The sequence below is a fragment of the Myotis myotis genome, unplaced genomic scaffold (assembly GCF_014108235.1).
Source record: "Myotis myotis isolate mMyoMyo1 unplaced genomic scaffold, mMyoMyo1.p scaffold_m19_p_31, whole genome shotgun sequence".
NCBI lineage: Eukaryota > Metazoa > Chordata > Mammalia > Chiroptera > Vespertilionidae > Myotis > Myotis myotis.
The window spans coordinates 2,849,548-2,867,616 of NW_023416337.1; the positions used below are offsets into that span (position 1 = coordinate 2,849,548).

Consider the following 18,069-nt stretch of genomic DNA (forward strand, 5'->3'; position numbering starts at 1 on the left):
CAGGTGCCCGTGCTTATGCCCCACAGGCTGGGTCACTGGGCCCTTCTGTCACCCTCGTCACCCACCCAGCCACCAGAGGCCCACCCAGTGACTCTAAACCAAGACTGCTCACCTGCTGGCTGCCAGCATTTATTCACCCAGACAAGCTCTGCCCACCCCTCCAGGAACCACTCTCAGGCGCCCGTGTGGCACAGGAGGGCCCCCGTGAGTTTCTCATGAGGCTGCTCAGGAGCGCACCCCTCCTGGCGGGCTGGCCCCACCAGCGGCTCCACACGGGGCGGTGGGGCACGGGCACCTGGGAGCCGGGGTGCGCAGAGGAGGAGTGGAGTCGGGCTGGTGGCGGCTCAGCTCCCATGTGCAGACGGTGTTGACAGGAGGGCAGGGGCCAGAGGGATGCACGACTGCACGTCCACCAGGAGTCCCCAGGCCCTGTCCGGCCTCCCCTCTCCTGCCAGCGCCCCGCGCACAGTCGCCCTGCGTCCTTCCTGGGCCTCGCCGCTGGCCTGAGGGCGGAGGCCGGGCTCTTTCCCGAGATGTGCCAGGTGACTCTGGGCAGGTGGCCACCCTCCTGCGGCGCCAGCCCCTCTGCAGTGGGCACACTTCATCTTCGGGGCCACCTTCAGGTGAGCACGGGCCCCGCAGGGGCGACTGCAGAGCAGGGCCATGGCCAAGACTCAGCTCCCGGTCCATGGGCCAGGGCTGCAGGCCCCGGGCTGGCCCGGCTGGGTCCCCACGGCGACCATGCTCAGGGCTCCCAGCCACCTCGGCTGCAGCTCAGTGGCTGGGATGCTCAGGCACAGGCCTGCCAGGCCTGCCACACAGTCCCGGTGCCAGCAGCGTCTCCGCAGGTCCGGCACTCACTGTGCAGCCAGAGGGGAGGGCCGGCGGCGGCCCACTGTCCTGCAGTGAGGAGAGGGGAGGGGAGGGGAGGAGAGGGGAGGGGAGGGGAGAAGCGGGGAGGGGAGGGGAGGGGAGGGGAGGGGAGGGGAGGGGAGGGGAGGAGAGAAGAGGGGAGGAGAGTCAGCACCGCCTCCCGAGTCCTGGCATCACCAGCTGCCATTGCCCACAGCTGGGCCGCAAGGGCTTGGTCCCAGGCGGCATGGCCTGGGCTCCTCGGTGCGGCCTGCGGCTTGGCTGCCAGGGAAGCCTCCTGGCACAGCACGTTTGAGAAGGCCGACGCGGGAGTGGCCGCCGGTACCTTACTCCAGGCCAGGCCGCCATCGGATGCCACAGAGGCCACACGGGCAGGCGGGCGGGCGGGTCCACAGAGCGGGGCCAAGTGCTCTGTCTCCCTGCAGGTGCCGTGGGGCCTGAGTGGGGGGTAGAGGACCAAGACAAGGGCTGGGCCTGCTGACACTTCCTAGGGTCACTGCAAGGGCATTTGGATGGGCCGTACCCCCTCGGGAAGGAAGCCACCGTGGGGTCAGGACAGATATAAAACAGGAAAGGAGTGAACCAGCAAGAGCCAGAGCGCGGCTCAGCAAGGAGGGGCCGGGAGTGATCCAGCTGTTCGCTCGTCACACACACACGCATGCACACACGCGCACACACACGCACACACACACACACACACACACGCACACACATGCACTCACACACGCACACACGCATGCGCACACACACGCACACTGTGGACCTGAGAAAAAAGACACCTACTAAGAAGGGCTCCTGGTGGCTAACTGGGCTTAAATTAAAAAACAAAAACAAAACAGAGCCAGGCAGCCATTTCTGCACAGGGAGAAGCTGCATCGAACCGCCTGCCTGCGCTGTTTCTGCCGCCTGAGCTGGGCCTTATAAAGGAGGTCCTGGAATCCATTTCAACCAACAGGACTGAGGCTTTCCCCATCCAGTCAGAGCCGCGCAGCTCGGACCACCCAGAGTGGCTCTATTCTGACCAATCAGTACAGTGGCTTTTGGACAATCAAACTGCAAGGATTTGGCGTTCTCATTTGCCTGAGGACAGACTATAGGGACCAGGGGCGGCATCTGTCTATATAAGCAGCTCCCCTGTGGTTCTGGGAGTGACTTCCCCTTCCCACCGGGACAGCGCACCCGAGCTGAGCCCACAGCTGGGCTCTTCGGCAGCCAGTGCTGCTGTCACGCACACACTATGGTGACAGCCCTGCATGTCACAATTGAGCTGTTTGCACTCAGTGGTTTCTTTCCTCGCTGAGCCCCAAACTGGGGATTCCTGTTGGCATTGAATGGGTTACAATGACCATTGGTTGACCACACACACACTCACATTCAAGTGCACCCCCACATACATGCACACATGCTCATGCATGCACACATAATAGGCATATACAAACTCACACATACACACCCCCATATGCACACTCCTGCACATACATGCATGCACATACACATTAACACACACATTCACATACAGATGCATACACACATACATATCCATACACACCTCCCCACACATTAACATACACACACAGGCACACAGGCACACACACTGACATATACATATCCACACACATAGTCACACACACATATACATGTACATGCATACACTTACAAACACATGCTCATATACACACATACCCACTCACATACACACATACACACTTACATACATACCCACATACACATGAACAGATACGCACATACGCACACTCACACACATGCACATACATACACACTCAGACATGCATATACCCATTCACACTCACATATACACATGCACTCACATGAACACTCATTCACATTTACTCACATAAACACACACATTCACACACTCACATACACACTCATACACACCTACACACACACTCGCGCGCGCACACACACACACACACACACACACACACACCATCCACCACACATACCACACCTCCTCGCTCTGGCATGCTTAGAGCAGCCATGGACACAAGCTCAGTGCCATTTGGAAGCCCCTCAGACACCCCTGGCAGGCTGGTCCCTGCTCGGACTGGGCCTTCCAGGCACCGGTGCTGAGAGCGCAGGGTCGCGCTCACATCTTCTACACTTGGTTCTCATATACGTACCATTCGACGTCTGTGATAGACACTCAGGGGCCCTGCCACAGCGGGGCCCACTCGACCACGCCTGCAATATCTAGGGAGGGACCCCAATATCATAAATAGCTTCCCAGGAGGCTCCAGCAGGAATCTGGCTTCAGAGCCATAGACCATTATGTGCAGAGAACGGGAAAACGCACTTTTGGAGAAAGCCCCATTTCTCTTTTCCATCTTCCCTGCACTCCATAAACTCAGGCCTGTCCTTGAAGGGGAGCCGCAGGGGCGTGGCAACCTCAGGAGGGCGGAGGGGAGGAGGGTGGGGCCCTCAACGGCTTTGGGGGCACAGCAGGTCTCCCCTCCAGGTCTCCAATCACAGTGATCGTGAATGAAGATGCACTGGTCCCCATCTGCTTCAGCTGAATTGTGTGCCCCCAAATCCATGTGCTGCACCCCTAACCCTCTGTGCCACTATATTTGGAAAGGGGCCTTTAGGGAGGTAATTGTGTCCCGTGAGATCACTAGGGTGGACCCTCGCCAATGTGATTGGTGTTCTCACACGGAGATGAGGGCGGAGAAGACGGCATCTGCAAGCCGTGGCGAGGCCGCAGGGGACCCACCGCCCACACCTGGGCCTTGGACTCCCCTCCTAGGCCTGAGACAGGCACCTTGGCCTGGAGGGTCTGTCCCAGCCTGGGCTGCTAACAGCGGCCTGACCATGGGGGCACATGGCTCCCAGCACTCAGCTGGGAGGACCCTGGGGAGCCTGCTGCACAGGCAGGATGCTTGACCTTCCAGTGCCGCTGCTCAGCCACCTGCAGGCCTCCAAGCCCGTCAGTCCTGGTCCCGGGGAAGCTGGCTGCCCAGGAGCCCAGGCTGCCCAGGCTGCCCAGGCTGCCAGGTGGCAGCTCGTGCTACAGGCTCAGGGACACCCACCTCCACGCTCTGCTGGGGCTCGGCAGGTGCCCTGGGGCTGGTGCTCGCAGGGGCCACTGGCTGTGTCAGGAAACACTCTCCACAGACTCGGCTCTGCCTGCCACTCTCTGCCTTGAACTCGGAGCACTTCCCACAAATGACCTGCCAGACAGAGGCACCATGACCCTCCCTCCCGCGGAGAGAGGCCTGTCCTGGAAGAGGCGGGAAGGGCCACGGCCAGGAGACGGAACAGGCGGGCAACGGGGGAGGGGGGGCCTCTGCAGGCCCTGGGGGCCAGGAGCCTGGGGAAGGCAGAGACCAAGGCTGGGGGCCGGGAGTCTGCATCACAGAGGAGGGCTGGGAGGAGGTCTGGGAGGAGTCATCACAGAGGAGGTCTGGGAGGAGGTCTGGGAGGAGTCGTCACAGAGGAGGGCTGGAAGGAGTCGTCACAGAGGAGGTCTGGGAGGAGGACTGGGAGGAGTCGTCACAGAGGAGGACTGGGAGGAGGACTGGGAGGAGTCGTCACAGAGGAGGTCTGGGAGGAGGACTGGGAGGAGTTATCACAGAGGAGGGCTGGGAGGAGTCATCACAGAGGAGGTCTGGGAGGAGGTCTGGGAGGAGTCATCAGAGAGGAGGGCTGGGAGGAGTTGTCACAGAGGAGGTCTGGGAGGAGGTCTGGGAGGAGGTCTGGGAGGAGTCGTCAGAGAGGAGGGCTGGAAGGAGTCGTCACAGAGGAGGTCTGGGAGGAGGGCTGGGAGGAGTCGTCACAGAGGAGGGCTGGGAGGAGGACTGGGAGGAGTCGTCACAGAGGAGGTCTGGGAGGAGGACTGGGAGGAGTCGTCACAGAGGAGGTCTGGGAGGAGGTCCGGGAGGAGTCGTCACAGAGGAGGGCTGGGAGGAGGTCTGGGAGGAGTCATCACAGAGGAGGGCTGGGAGGAGGTCTGGGAGGAGTCGTTACAGAGGAGGGCTGGGAGGAGTCGTCACAGAGGAGGGCTGGGAGGAGGTCTGGGAGGAGGTCCGGGAGGAGTCGTAACAGAGGAGGGCTGGGAGGAGTCATCACAGAGGAGGTCTGGGAAGAGGGCTGGGAGGAGTCATCACAGAGGAGGGCTGGGAGGAGGTCTGGGAGGAGTCATCACAGAGGAGGTCTGGGAGGAGGGCTGGGAGGAGTCATCACAGAGGAGGGCTGGGAGGAGGACTGGGAGGAGTCATCACAGAGGAGGTCTGGGAGGAGGTCTGGGAGGAGTCGTCACAGAGGAGGGCTGGAAGGAGTCGTCACAGAGGAGGTCTGGGAGGAGGACTGGGAGGAGTCGTCACAGAGGAGGTCTGGGAGGGAGGCTGGGAGGAGTCGTCACAGAGGAGGACTGGGAGGAGGACTGGGAGGAGTCATCACAGAGGAGGTCTGGGAAGAGGACTGGGAGGAGTCATCACAGAGGAGGGCTGGGAGGAGGTCTGGGAGGAGGTCTGGGAGGAGTCATCACAGAGGAGGGCTGGGAGGAGGTCTGGGAGGAGTCGTAACAGAGGAGGGCTGGGAGGAGTCATCACAGAGGAGGTCTGGGAGGAGGGCTGGGAGGAGTCATCACAGAGGAGGGCTGGGAGGAGGTCTGGGAGGAGTCATCACAGAGGAGGTCTGGGACGAGGGCTGGGAGGAGTCATCACAGAGGAGGACTGGGAGGAGGTCTGGGAGGAGTCATCACAGAGGAGGGCTGGGAGGAGGTCTGGGAGGAGTCGTCACAGAGGAGGTCTGGGAGGAGGTCTGGGAGGAGTCGTCACAGAGGAGGGCTGGAAGGAGTCGTCACAGAGGAGGTCTGGGAGGAGGACTGGGAGGAGTCATCACAGAGGAGGTCTGGGAGGAGGGCTGGGAGGAGTCGTCACAGAGGAGGGCTGGGAGGAGGACTGGGAGGAGTCATCACAGAGGAGGTCTGGGAGGAGGACTGGGAGGAGTCATCACAGAGGAGGGCTGGGAGGAGTCGTCACAGAGGAGGTCTGGGAGGAGTCATCACAGAGGAGGTCTGGGAGGAGGTCCGGGAGGAGTCATCACAGAGGAGGGCTGGAAGGAGTCGTCACAGAGGAGGTCTGGGAGGAGGACTGGGAGGAGTCGTCACAGAGGAGGTCTGGGAGGAGGGCTGGGAGGAGTCATCACAGAGGAGGACTGGGAGGAAGACTGGGAGGAGTCATCACAGAGGAGGTCTGGGAGGAGGACTGGGAGGAGTCATCACAGAGGAGGGCTGGGAGGAGTCGTCACAGAGGAGGTCTGGGAGGAGTTCTGGGAGGAGGTCTGGGAGGAGTCGTCACAGAGGAGGTCTGGGAGGAGGTCTGGGAGGAGTCGTCACAGAGGAGGTCTGGGAGGAGGTCTGGGAGGAGTCGTCAGAGAGGAGGGCTGGAAGGAGTCGTCACAGAGGAGGTCTGGGAGGAGGACTGGGAGGAGTCATCACAGAGGAGGTCTGGGAGGAGGGCTGGGAGGAGTCGTCACAGAGGAGGGCTGGGAGGAGGACTGGGAGGAGTCATCACAGAGGAGGTCTGGGAGGAGGACTGGGAGGAGTCATCACAGAGGAGGTCTGGGAGGAGTCGTCACAGAGGAGGTCTGGGAGGAGTCATCACAGAGGAGGGCTGGGAGGAGGTCTGGGAGGAGTCATCACAGAGGAGGTCTGGGAGGAGGGCTGGGAGGAGTCATCACAGAGGAGGACTGGGAGGAGGACTGGGAGGAGTCATCACAGAGGAGGGCTGGGAGGAGGTCTGGGAGGAGTCGTCACAGAGGAGGTCTGGGAGGAGGTCTGGGAGGAGTCGTCACAGAGGAGGGCTGGAAGGAGTCGTCACAGAGGAGGTCTGGGAGGAGGACTGGGAGGAGTCATCACAGAGGAGGTCTGGGAGGAGGGCTGGGAGGAGTCGTCACAGAGGAGGGCTGGGAGGAGGACTGGGAGGAGTCATCACAGAGGAGGTCTGGGAGGAGGACTGGGAGGAGTCATCACAGAGGAGGGCTGGGAGGAGTCGTCACAGAGGAGGTCTGGGAGGAGTCATCACAGAGGAGGTCTGGGAGGAGGTCAGGGAGGAGTCATCACAGAGGAGGGCTGGAAGGAGTCGTCACAGAGGAGGGCTGGGAGGAGGACTGGGAGGAGTCGTCACAGAGGAGGACTGGGAGGAGGGCTGGGAGGAGTCATCACAGAGGAGGACTGGGAGGAAGACTGGGAGGAGTCATCACAGAGGAGGTCTGGGAGGAGGACTGGGAGGAGTCATCACAGAGGAGGGCTGGGAGGAGTCGTCACAGAGGAGGTCTGGGAGGAGTTCTGGGAGGAGGTCTGGGAGGAGTCGTCACAGAGGAGGTCTGGGAGGAGGTCTGGGAGGAGTCGTCACAGAGGAGGTCTGGGAGGAGGTCTGGGAGGAGTCGTCACAGAGGAGGGCTGGAAGGAGTCGTCACAGAGGAGGTCTGGGAGGAGGACTGGGAGGAGTCATCACAGAGGAGGTCTGGGAGGAGGGCTGGGAGGAGTCGTCACAGAGGAGGGCTGGGAGGAGGACTGGGAGGAGTCATCACAGAGGAGGTCTGGGAGGAGGACTGGGAGGAGTCATCACAGAGGAGGGCTGGGAGGAGTCGTCACAGAGGAGGTCTGGGAGGAGTCATCACAGAGGAGGTCTGGGAGGAGGTCCGGGAGGAGTCATCACAGAGGAGGGCTGGAAGGAGTCGTCACAGAGGAGGTCTGGGAGGAGGACTGGGAGGAGTCGTCACAGAGGAGGACTGGGAGGAGGGCTGGGAGGAGTCATCACAGAGGAGGACTGGGAGGAAGACTGGGAGGAGTCATCACAGAGGAGGTCTGGGAGGAGGACTGGGAGGAGTCATCACAGAGGAGGGCTGGGAGGAGTCGTCACAGAGGAGGTCTGGGAGGAGTTCTGGGAGGAGGTCTGGGAGGAGTCGTCACAGAGGAGGTCTGGGAGGAGGGCTGGGAGGAGTCGTCACAGAGGAGGGCTGGGAGGAGGACTGGGAGGAGTCGTCACAGAGGAGGTCTGGGAGGAGGTCTGGGAGGAGTCATCACAGAGGAGGGCTGGGAGGAGGTCTGGGAGGAGGTCTGGGAGGAGTCGTCACAGAGGAGGGCTGGAAGGAGTCGTCACAGAGGAGGTCTGGGAGGAGGGCTGGGAGGAGTTGTCACAGAGGAGGGCTGGGAGGAGTTGTCACAGAGGAGGTCTGGGAGGAGGTGTGAGCATGGCTGCCCGGCCCCACTGCCCAGCTCACCGCCCCACACAGCTTGCAGTGGTGCCTCCTCTTGGTGATGGAGTTGAACGTCTCGCCACAGCCCTTGCAGCTCTGCTTCTCCTTGTCCCGCCTGATCTTGGAGGACCCCCTCTTGGGCTCGAGCTGTGGGCGACACACGGCGCAGTCAGCCCCCAGCACACGTAGTGGGGGCTGTATGATGCATGGGCAGCACCCACAGGGGAAAACACTGATGTAGACAAGGGAAGGAAGCAGGAGCCCGTGGCCATGGCTGCCCGCCTCTCCCCTGTCACACAGTGAGGCTTTCAGTGATCCGGACTCCATGCTGGGATGCTGGCCAGGGACTCTGCCACCAGAGGCCATGCTGAGAGAGATGGTGGCTGTCTGCACAGAGGTCCCAGTCAAGGACTGGGTGTCTGTCCTGAGCATCGGCTACACAGCACTCACGCCCCTACTCTATCTTCATTGGGCCCTGGAGCTTGGCACACACTCCTCACGGCACACGCGTGACAATGCAATCCCTGGGGCTGACAAGTGGACTTCCAGCCTCCAGAGCCGGGAGAATGAATGCCTGTGTAGGTCACAGGTCTGTGGTATTTTGTTTCAGAGCTTGAGCTGACTAATACTGAGACCTGGGTTCAAATTTTGACTGTGCTTCCCAGCTGTGTGGCCCCCACTCACCAGCCCCCATGGGCCACACCATGTGATGCTCGCACAGAATGGCACAAGGTGCCCAGGGGCAGGCTGGCTCCTCCTAGGCTCAGCTTCCCTCCATGTCATAACCCCCTGCCCCATGGACACTGCGAGTCAGACAGCCCTGGGCCCCTCTCACTTTATCCCACAGAGGCCCTGCTAAGGGGAGAATGGGCATCACAACCACTGTAAGGAAAACCAATGCTTCTCAGAACAACCAAGATGGCGGTGTAGGTAAACGCCGGTACTCACCACCTCCCACAACCACATCAAAATTACAACTAACATACAGAAGACCATCATGCAGAAGTGCCTGAAAGCTGACTGAATGGAAGTCTTACAACTAGAGAAAGAAGAAAGCACATGGAGGGTGATAGGAGGAGTGGTTGCTTGGACCGAGCTGGTCTGGCACCCACATGTGCCACTTTTTTAATTGGGAGGGAGAGCATGTACGCAGAGCTCCTCCTCTCCCCCCATGAGGAGCAAGGGGTCCCAGACCCCAGCCCAGGGTCCCAGAGCTGAGAAGAGAAGCCCCCATAGCTTCAGGCTGTAAAAACCAATGGGGATTGAGGCTCAGAGACCCAGGTGTTTCTCTTAAAGGGATAGCGCACTTACAAGGTATCTTCCTCTGAACTCCAGCACCAGGGCAAAGCTCTGGGGGATCCAGATACATATGAGGCGACATTAGGGCGGGGACTTGGGAGTGGCTTTCTCCCAGACAAGGGTGCTCGCAGGGGTCATTGTTCTTGTGCTGGGACCTCCTGTGTCACAGAACTGACTAGCAGTCATATATGAGTCTCCATCAGCCTGGAGCACACTGTTTGCTCTGCCCTGGGAATTCCCTGAGACCCTGACCCATCCAATTTGCAGCCCCATCCAAGCTGTTTGTAGTGGCTTTTGCATATTAATGGTCTGTCATTGCTCACACTTCAGACTTTGTTAAAATCTCTCAAACAAGCTGCAGCTGGTGACAGCATGCCCCAAACGTATCAATAAAAGGTCCAAGACCTGGCATTAGCACCAGCCTGCTTTGCTTCACAGCCAGGCCTCACCTGGGCACCTCCAAGCCCAATATAAATAGTAAATAGCAGCCGTCTGCAGATCCCTCTGTAGCTCCTGACAGGTGGCCCCAGGCAGTGGCTGACTTTGCACCTCCCTGGAGACTCAAGAGCCAGTGCACCCAGTGGTCAGTTTCAGACCACACCAGATTACAACTCTACACATCCATAAGTGACACACTCAAGGGCCAGACTCAGTGAGCACCAAAGCGCCACTGAAGCAAGTCTTGCTCCATAGGGGTGTTCCCTGCCAAGTAGCTCTCCCACTGTAGTCACAGCTGGTCCTCACAGCCAATTGGCCTGGAGGTCAATTCCTCACAGTGACACGAACAACAATCAAGGCTCAACTACAAGACTGTGCACACAGCCCACAAAGGGGTGCACCTAGTGCCCACCTCAGGTGATTGTGGAGGCTGAGCCACTGGTCCCTAAAAGACACCTGCTACACAAGGCCACTCTACCAACTCAAGGAGACATAGCAGCTCTATCCAATACACAGAAACAAACACAGGGAAGCAGCCAAAATACAGAGACAAAGAAACATGTCACAAATGAAAGAAATGGCAGAAAGCAAACTACTAGATATAGAGTGCAAAAACCATAGTTATAAGGTTTCAAGGATCTTAATGAGAGCTTCAAGGGACTTAGTGAGACTTTCAAGGATCTTAGTGAGAATGAAAAAAAGAAAAGGAAAAGAACCAGTCAGAAATTCAGCATTCACTGACTGAAATAAAGAATAATTTACAGGGATTCAACAATAGAGTAGAGGATTCTGGGAATGAAATCAACAATTTGAAATATGAAGAAGCAAAAAACATCCAATCAGAAGAGCAAAAAGAAAAAAGAACCCAAAAATATGAAGAAAGTGTAAGGAGCTTCTGGGACAACTTCAAGTGTACCGACATTCGCATGGGGGTGCCAGAAGGAGAAGAGAGAGCAAGATATTGAAAACCTTTTTAAAGAAATAATGACAGAAAATGTTCCCTACCTGGTGAAAGCACAGAGTCCCAAACAAGAGAAACCCAAAAGAGACCAACACCAAGAAACATTACAATTAAAATGCCAAGGGCTAAAGACAAAGAGAGAATCTTAAAAGCAGCAAGAGAAAAGCAGTTAGCTACCTACAAGGGAGTGCCCATACAACTGTCAGCTTTCTCAGCAGAAACTATATAGGCCAGAAGGGAGTGGCAAGAAGTATTCAAAGTGGTGAATAGCAAGGACCTATAACCAAGATTGCTCTACCTAGCAAAGCTATCATTTAGAATTGAAGGTCAGATAAAGAGCTTCACAGACAAGAAAAAGCTAAAGGAGTTCATCACCACCAAACCAGTATTACATGAAATGCTGATGGGTATTCTTTAAGAAGAGGAAGAAGGAGAAGAAAAAGATAAAGATAAAAAATATGAACAATAAAAAGGCAATATTGATATTTATCTATCAATAATTGAATCTAAAAATCTAAATAAACAAATAAGAAATCTAATGAACAGGATAAACTGGTAAATAAAATAGAATTAGAGGCATGGAAATAGAACAGACTGATGAATCTCAAAGGGAAGAGGGTTGGGGGGTCAGGAAGAGATTAAACAAAGATCTTATATGCATATATGCATTACCTACAGACACAGACAATAGGGTGGCGAAGGCCTGTGGGTGTCCTCCCCAGCCACCTCTGGCCTTGTCTGCCAGCCACACTGAGCCCTCCGCTATCAGGGCTCCTTCCCTGGAGACGTCTCTCAGAACTGCTGGGGCCCGTGGTGCGGAGCGGGAAGGAGGGGTGAGCCCCAGGGAAAGGAAGAGGGTGGAGGCAGCCAGGCTGTTTGGGATGCTAGGGGAGGGGCTCACACAGCAGCAGCACCGGGAAGAGGCCCTGCGCCCACAGGGGGTCTGGCCTGGGAGGGGATGTTTCTATGCTCCTGCACAGAGCACAGAGCGAGAAGGCTCTGGCTCAGGCCCCCTGCGGGGCTTCCTGGTGGGTCTTAACTTCTCGTAGGAGAGAGGAGCTTGCAGGGACTGTGTCTGAGAACCCCAGAATCAGACCAGCACCCCACAAATGAGCTTACTCTTTCTCTCCAAATATGCTAAGAAAAAGCTTATGCCTGGCATCTTGTAGCAAAGATCATTCTTTTTTGGGTGTCAGAATTAAGGCCCACTTTTGAGTGCCTCCTACAACGTCACTGAGTCTTGCCCCGAGACGCAGAGCTGCACACCGTGGCTGGGCCACGTGCAGCCGGGCCACACGCAGTAGGGTCACATGCAGCCGGGCCACACGCAGTTGGGCCACGTGCAGCCGGGCCACACGCAGCCGTGCCCCGTGCAGTCGGGCCACGTGCAGCCGGGCCACACGCAGTCGGGCCACGTGCAGCCGGGCCACACGCAGCCGGGCCATGCGAAGCTGGCCCCACAGGCCGTCGGCTGCATGTGGGCCATCGGCCCAGCCCCAAATTGGGTGGGTAAAGCGCCCGGAACAAGGAGGACTGGACTGCGACCTGGAGCCCCTGGAAGGCTGAGCCCCGGACAGGAGGAGGCGGAGCCTGTGCGCCACTGGCCCAGCATGGCCATCGCCCCACAGCTCTACTGGTCAAAGCCTGGCTCAGGCAGACCCACCTTCTCACCCATCAAAGGAGGGGGGCGGCCAATTGGAGGGGTCCCTTCCTCCTAGAACATTCTCTGAGGGGGCCCCACACACCCCACCCACCTCTTGCTCCTCTCTCCGCGCCTTGGGTCCCCCTGACACGCAGCCCACGGGCTGTACTGCACCACATCCAGGGCTCAGCCCCTGTGCAGCCACCTGGCCCTTTAAATACAGTTCCACATGTTGTGACCCAACCATAAAATTATTTTTGTTGCTACTTCATAACTGTAATATTGCTACTGTTATGAATCGTAATGTAAATATCTGATATGCAGGATAGTCTTAGGCGACTCCTCTGAAAGGGTCGTTTGACCGCCAAAGGGGTCGTGACCCACAGGTTGATAACTGCTGTAGCTTTCCAGGAAGGAGCCTGGCAGTGCCTCCTGCCTGCACTGCCCGGGCTGAGGAAGGTGAGCAGGCTCAGGATAGGGGTCTTGGGCACATGCCTGCCTGGACCCATCCTCCTGGGCCCAACAGACTGGTCAGATGCCACCTCCAAGAAGCCTTCCCTGATAGCACCCCTCAGGCCCTCCTGACAGGGCCCCTGCCTGCCCGAAATCACTGTCCATGGGATGGCCTTTCCTCTCTGGACGGTGGAGCCCTTTAGGGTGGAACTGCCTCGTTTCAGATTGATTCAGCACATATCACACGAGGAGAAGAGCTCAGGTCTCCAGACCTCAGCTGGGACCTCCACCCACCCGAGGACATGCACATTCAGGTCCCAGTGGCCCCCCAACCCTCCCCCAACAGGCCAGGATCATCACTGTGGGGACCTGCTCACACACAGGTCACTATGGTCTGAACTCACCCTTCAGGCCACCCTAGTTAGACCCACGTGTCCACCTCCTGCCTCTGCTGGGGTCACTCACCCCTGCAGCATACCCTCTGCTGTCGGCGGCCACCACAGGCTCCTCAAAGCCGGCACTCGTCGTCTGAAAGGGACAGAGACAGTTGGCAGAGTGGAGGCTCGGCCACATGCCAAAGTCCAGGGCAGCATTGGGATCAGCCCAGACCTGCACCTGACCATCAGCCCTGCAGTGAGCAGCCCTGGTCCCAGCTCCTCCCTCAGGTGTCCTTGTAGAGAGCTCTGCACCTGCCCGTTTTCTTTCAAAATAATCCAGAAAGCAGAAAAAAGTGAGCAGATTTAATGCAAATATTAAGCAGATAGCGAGGTGGCCTGCAGGCCGAAGTTTGGCCGCAGAAAAGGGTGCCACCTGGCGTCTGGGTCTCGGGGCTGCTGGCCAGGCTGGCGGGGCACCCGGCAGCTTCAGACACCCGGGGAGCAGCCTCACTCTGCAGCCCAGACAGAGGCTGTGCCGAAGCCCCAGGTGGCCCCCAAGGGCGTCCTGGGTGGGACAGTGAGCAGTCCACAGCGCTGCCTCCCGCTGCGGCCCCACCGGGGCCACCTGGCCTGGAGGCACAGTGGTCCCCGGAGGTACTCGGTAGAGAGTGGGCAGACGTCAGCTGTCCACCAGCCCTGGCCCTGGGCATGAGGATAACTCCGGATGGGGGCAGCCTCCCTTCCTGACGCCAGCCCTGCATGCAGGCTGGGCAGTGTGCTGGGCACTGGCTCCCGCAGCCTCATGCCCACCCAGGCGCCTCCCGCACAGCCCCCGGCTCGGGCACTCACAGGGGGCTCTGGAGTCTGGGAGGGGTCCTCGTCTTGGCTGAAGGCGGCGCTGAAGGCCTTGAAGGTCTGGCTGTTCTGTTTGTGCTTTGAGATGGTGGCTTCGATGACCTGGAGCAGGCAGGGCACAGGCCTCAGCGGTGCCCACAGCATCCTGTGTGCCCACGTCCCCTGACCCTGCACACGGGAAGCGCCCCCTGACAGTAGGAAGTAAGGCCCTGGGATGTGACCGATAGCAGCCGGGCCTTCCACCTGCACCGTCCGGTGCCACAGTGCAGCGGGCTCCTCGCATGGTGCTCCCAGCCACGGATGTTCTCTGTGGGTGTGAGGCCTGCTCCCTTTCCTGCAGTCCATTTCCACTTGATCTCTGACTTGCCTTCTCTCCCACCCAGATACTCTTCTACGCATTTTGGAAGCCACAGTCTCTAACAATTAGGGTTTGGCCTGGCCTGGCCACTCCGGGCTCCCTGTGCTGCCCCGGGTGCTGCCCACCTCCCAGCCGTCGCCCCTGGAAGCACAGGCTCCACCCTGTGAGCCCCACCCCTCGTCCTGCCCTGCCTGCCAGGCTGTGGAGAGGGCAGTGTGGCCCCTCCCCAGAGCCAGCAGACAGCAGACGTCCACCCCCAGGGGAGGGCACCTCCCTGTCTGCCCACCTCCAGGCACACCCAGGGCACGGGGCAGGCGGATGTATGTTTTTCATTGATTTCAGAGAGGAAGGGAGAGGGAGAGGGAGAGAAAAACATCCATGATGAGAGAGAATCATTGGTCAGCTGCCTCCTGCATGCCCCACACTGGGGATGGAGCCAGCAACCTGGGATGGAACCATGACCTCCTGGTTCATAGGTCGATGCTCAACCACGGAGCCACGCTGGCCAGCTCTTTATGTTTCTCTATTTACCGGGGGGCCAAGCAAGCACATTGAAAGGCTCGCGGTGTCTAAAGGTGCTTATGAACTTGGTCACTCCACCACTTCAAGGCAGACAGGTAGGGCACGGCCTGGGGCTACTCAAGCCTTTGTTCCAACAGGAAATGGCCATACTGCTCAAGAATTAGGTGACTTTAGGAGCTTCACCTGAATCCATTCTTTCTTCTCCTCTTCCGTCCTAGGAGAAACAGAAACAGGTTTTATGACTTCAGCTTTGGATCCTGAGTAACTGCCTGATTCCTCCCCACCCTGCCGCCATGCCCGAGCCGCACACTGTCTCCAAGGGCAGTTTCAGACCCAGAAGACGGCCCGCAGGGCTCCAGGACACTGGCCAGAGGGGGTCAGGTGCAGCCAGGTGGGGTCAGGTAGAGTCACGTGGGTCAGATGGGGTCAGGTGTGAACAGGTGGGGTCAGGGATAGTCACATGGGTCACATGGGGTCAGGAGTGGCTGGGGTGGGCAGGTGTGGAGTGCAGAGGCCTCTGCAGTGGAGGTGAGGCAATGCCTCCTGGACACAGTGGATTATCCCCAAGGCCCTGGGTGGGAGGAAGGGTCTCCCACACTTTGTCACCAGTCAGAGCACAGCCTGGCACGGCCCTCCACGGTGGTGTGACAATAGCTACCGGCCCCGAAAGCAGACGTGCTGCCCTATGGCCCACAGTTCTGTGTCAGGAGCCCACCTGGCAGGCCTAGCGCACCTGCACCTCACCTGGGGCAGGTGTTGTGGCCAGACCCCGTGGAGCCTGGGGCTCGCCAGAGAGCCAGTCAGTGACCATTGGGAAGCATTACGCCCTTTAGGAAAGGTGCTCTGACTGAGATGATTTCTGATAAATTAAGTGAAAAAGGCAAGATGCAGAACAGGTTATACAGTAAACAGCCATCTGTGACTTTAAAAGTAGATACACGTGTGTGAGCACAGAGACCCTGCGGGCGTGTGAGGGGTGGGAAGGGTGACCCCTGGGGGGTGGGGAGGGGGCTTATCCTGCATGGACTCCCCTCATTCAGGTACAGCCTAAACCACAAATAAATGAATAAATAGAAACACACGGCAAGGTGGTCTGGTTTGGAAAGAGAAGCGGCGGGCCGAAATTCCCGGCCAAGGACTGCGTTCACACGGCAGCGAAGGCTGCGCAGCTGAGCCTACCGGGCGCGCAGCTCCAGGGCCCGGCTCCTTCCCGTGAGGGCGAACGTGGGGGCTGCTGGCGGCTTGCTGGTGTCCTGCACCTACAGGACCGCCGAGGACAGAATGGAGCCGTCACCGAGGGCCTGCACTCACCCCGCTCTCCCCCACGGAGGCCTTCTGAGGAGGCGCCCTCGGGGTCCCATGAGCGAAGGCTGCCACCGCAGCGGAGGGCGAGCCAGGACCTCTCCCCCGCAGCCTGCCTGCCCCGCGCCCTGGACCAGCTGAGCCCATCCCCACCAAGGAACCCACAGCAGGAGGAGAGGGGGAGGGTGCCCATGCCGGCAGGAGTGCCTGGCTCCGGGGGGCCCTCAGCGTGACCCGCAGAGCAGGGCCTGCCCTCGGGGCAGGGCCGGGCTGCTCAGGGGGCCGCACAGGGGACCGCTGCTCTAACACACCCAGTGGATCACACACACTGACTTTCTTTTTCTTTCTTTTCTTTTTTTACAGGGAAACACTAGAAAACTAGTTTCTTCTAACTATGGTCATTAGTTAGTCATTACTTTGAATGGTATTTCTTAAACCTGGATTCAGAGAATTTCAAAGTAAGAAGAATTCTTTTGTACCACTAGGGCGAAGCTTCCCTTTCTAGAACGGATCAAATACTTGGATTTGGCCAGTATGTTTGAGCTCCTACCGATCCACAGCCTTGCGCTGCCGCCCCGGCTCAGGCGCAGGCCCTGGAGCCTCACGGGGCCCCGAGCTGGGGCAGGAGACGGGAGCGTGGACGGGTCAGGCACCCACCTCGGCTTCACCTGTGGTGCTGTCAGGGGGCACTGACCGCACAGGGGCCAGGGTCCAGCCAAGGTCCTGGGCCATCCTTCAGCTGTGAGCGTGAGCCCCACAGGACCTACCCTGGCAGGTGGGCCAAGCAGAGGGACGGGATCCTGCCCACGGGCCCAGGACGCCAGGCCAGGCAGCTCGGCAGCAGCCTGAGCAGAGGCTACAGAAGCGGGCCAGTGCTGGCTGCACAGCGGGGACCAGAGCCATGTCCCCAAGCCTGCTCTGTGCCTCCAGGGAGGGCGTAGGTGGGGGCTTACCCACCTGGAGGTCGGAAATGTCCATCTTTTCCCGGACACTGAACTTCTGGCCCAGGAGCCGCGGTTTGGGCACGCAGTAGAGGACCATGCTGTTGAACTTCCACAGGGACAGCAGGGTGAGGGGCAGGCTGCTGCCGGGGGCCCTCAGAGAAGGCTGGGCAGGGGCAGGGCTGGCGAGCAGGGTGGGGGACGGGGTGGGGAGGCGGGCGGGCTCACCAGGAAGAGGTGGCGGTCCTGGGCGGCGCCCGTCTTGGCCGACAGCTTCTGGATGGGGCCCTCCTTGACCAGCTCGTTGGCTGGGTTGACCACGGCCTCCTCCCCGCCCAGCTGCTCGTACACTTCCAGAAGCCTGTGCATTTTCTCCTGCGGGATAGGCAGGCGGCTGTGCGGCCAGCAAGGCTGCGCTGCCCCCTCCGCGAGTCCGAGAGCCCGGCCGCCCTCTGCCTGCCGCCCATCTCCCGCTGGCCCACGGCTGGCTGGTGGCAGCATGACCAACCAGTGCCCCAGGGGTGCGACGGGAGAGTCGGCGACTGTGCCCCAGCTCTGAGCCAAGAGGCCCTGGGCCTGACCTGTCACTCCCACGGGGCCTGAGCCAGGAGTGAGGGGCCCTGACCTGTCACTCCCACGGGGCCTGAGCCAGGAGTGAGGGGCCCTGGCCTGTCACTCCCACGGGGCCTGAGCCAGGAGTGAGGGGCCTGACCTGTCACTCCCAAGGGGCCTGAGCCAGGAGGGAGGGGCCCTGGCCTGTCACTCCCACGGGGCCTGAGCCAGGAGTGAGGGGCCTGACCTGTCACTCCCAAGGGGCCTGAGCC

At 59.4% G+C, this 18,069-nt stretch overlaps 1 protein-coding gene across 2 annotated transcripts in view; it reads right to left on the reverse strand.

Annotated features, from left to right (window-relative positions):
- Positions 1-113: 113 nt before the first annotated feature.
- Positions 114-18,069, reverse strand: part of FGD3 (FYVE, RhoGEF and PH domain containing 3) — a 43,075-nt gene continuing 25,119 nt past the window's right edge. The window contains exons 8-16 of one of the 2 annotated variants that reach the window (XM_036302403.1): positions 17,474-17,620; positions 17,262-17,354; positions 16,182-16,261; positions 15,186-15,216; positions 14,117-14,224; positions 13,356-13,418; positions 8,122-8,244; positions 3,924-4,064; positions 114-900 (exon numbers count right to left, since the gene is read on the reverse strand). In XM_036302403.1, the coding sequence (XP_036158296.1) occupies positions 775-900; positions 3,924-4,064; positions 8,122-8,244; positions 13,356-13,418; positions 14,117-14,224; positions 15,186-15,216; positions 16,182-16,261; positions 17,262-17,354; positions 17,474-17,620 (912 nt within the window). In that variant the 3' untranslated portion in view covers positions 114-774. The remainder of the gene's footprint in view (positions 901-3,923; positions 4,065-8,121; positions 8,245-13,355; positions 13,419-14,116; positions 14,225-15,185; positions 15,217-16,181; positions 16,262-17,261; positions 17,355-17,473; positions 17,621-18,069) is intronic. The other variant, XM_036302404.1, reaches the window with a different exon arrangement.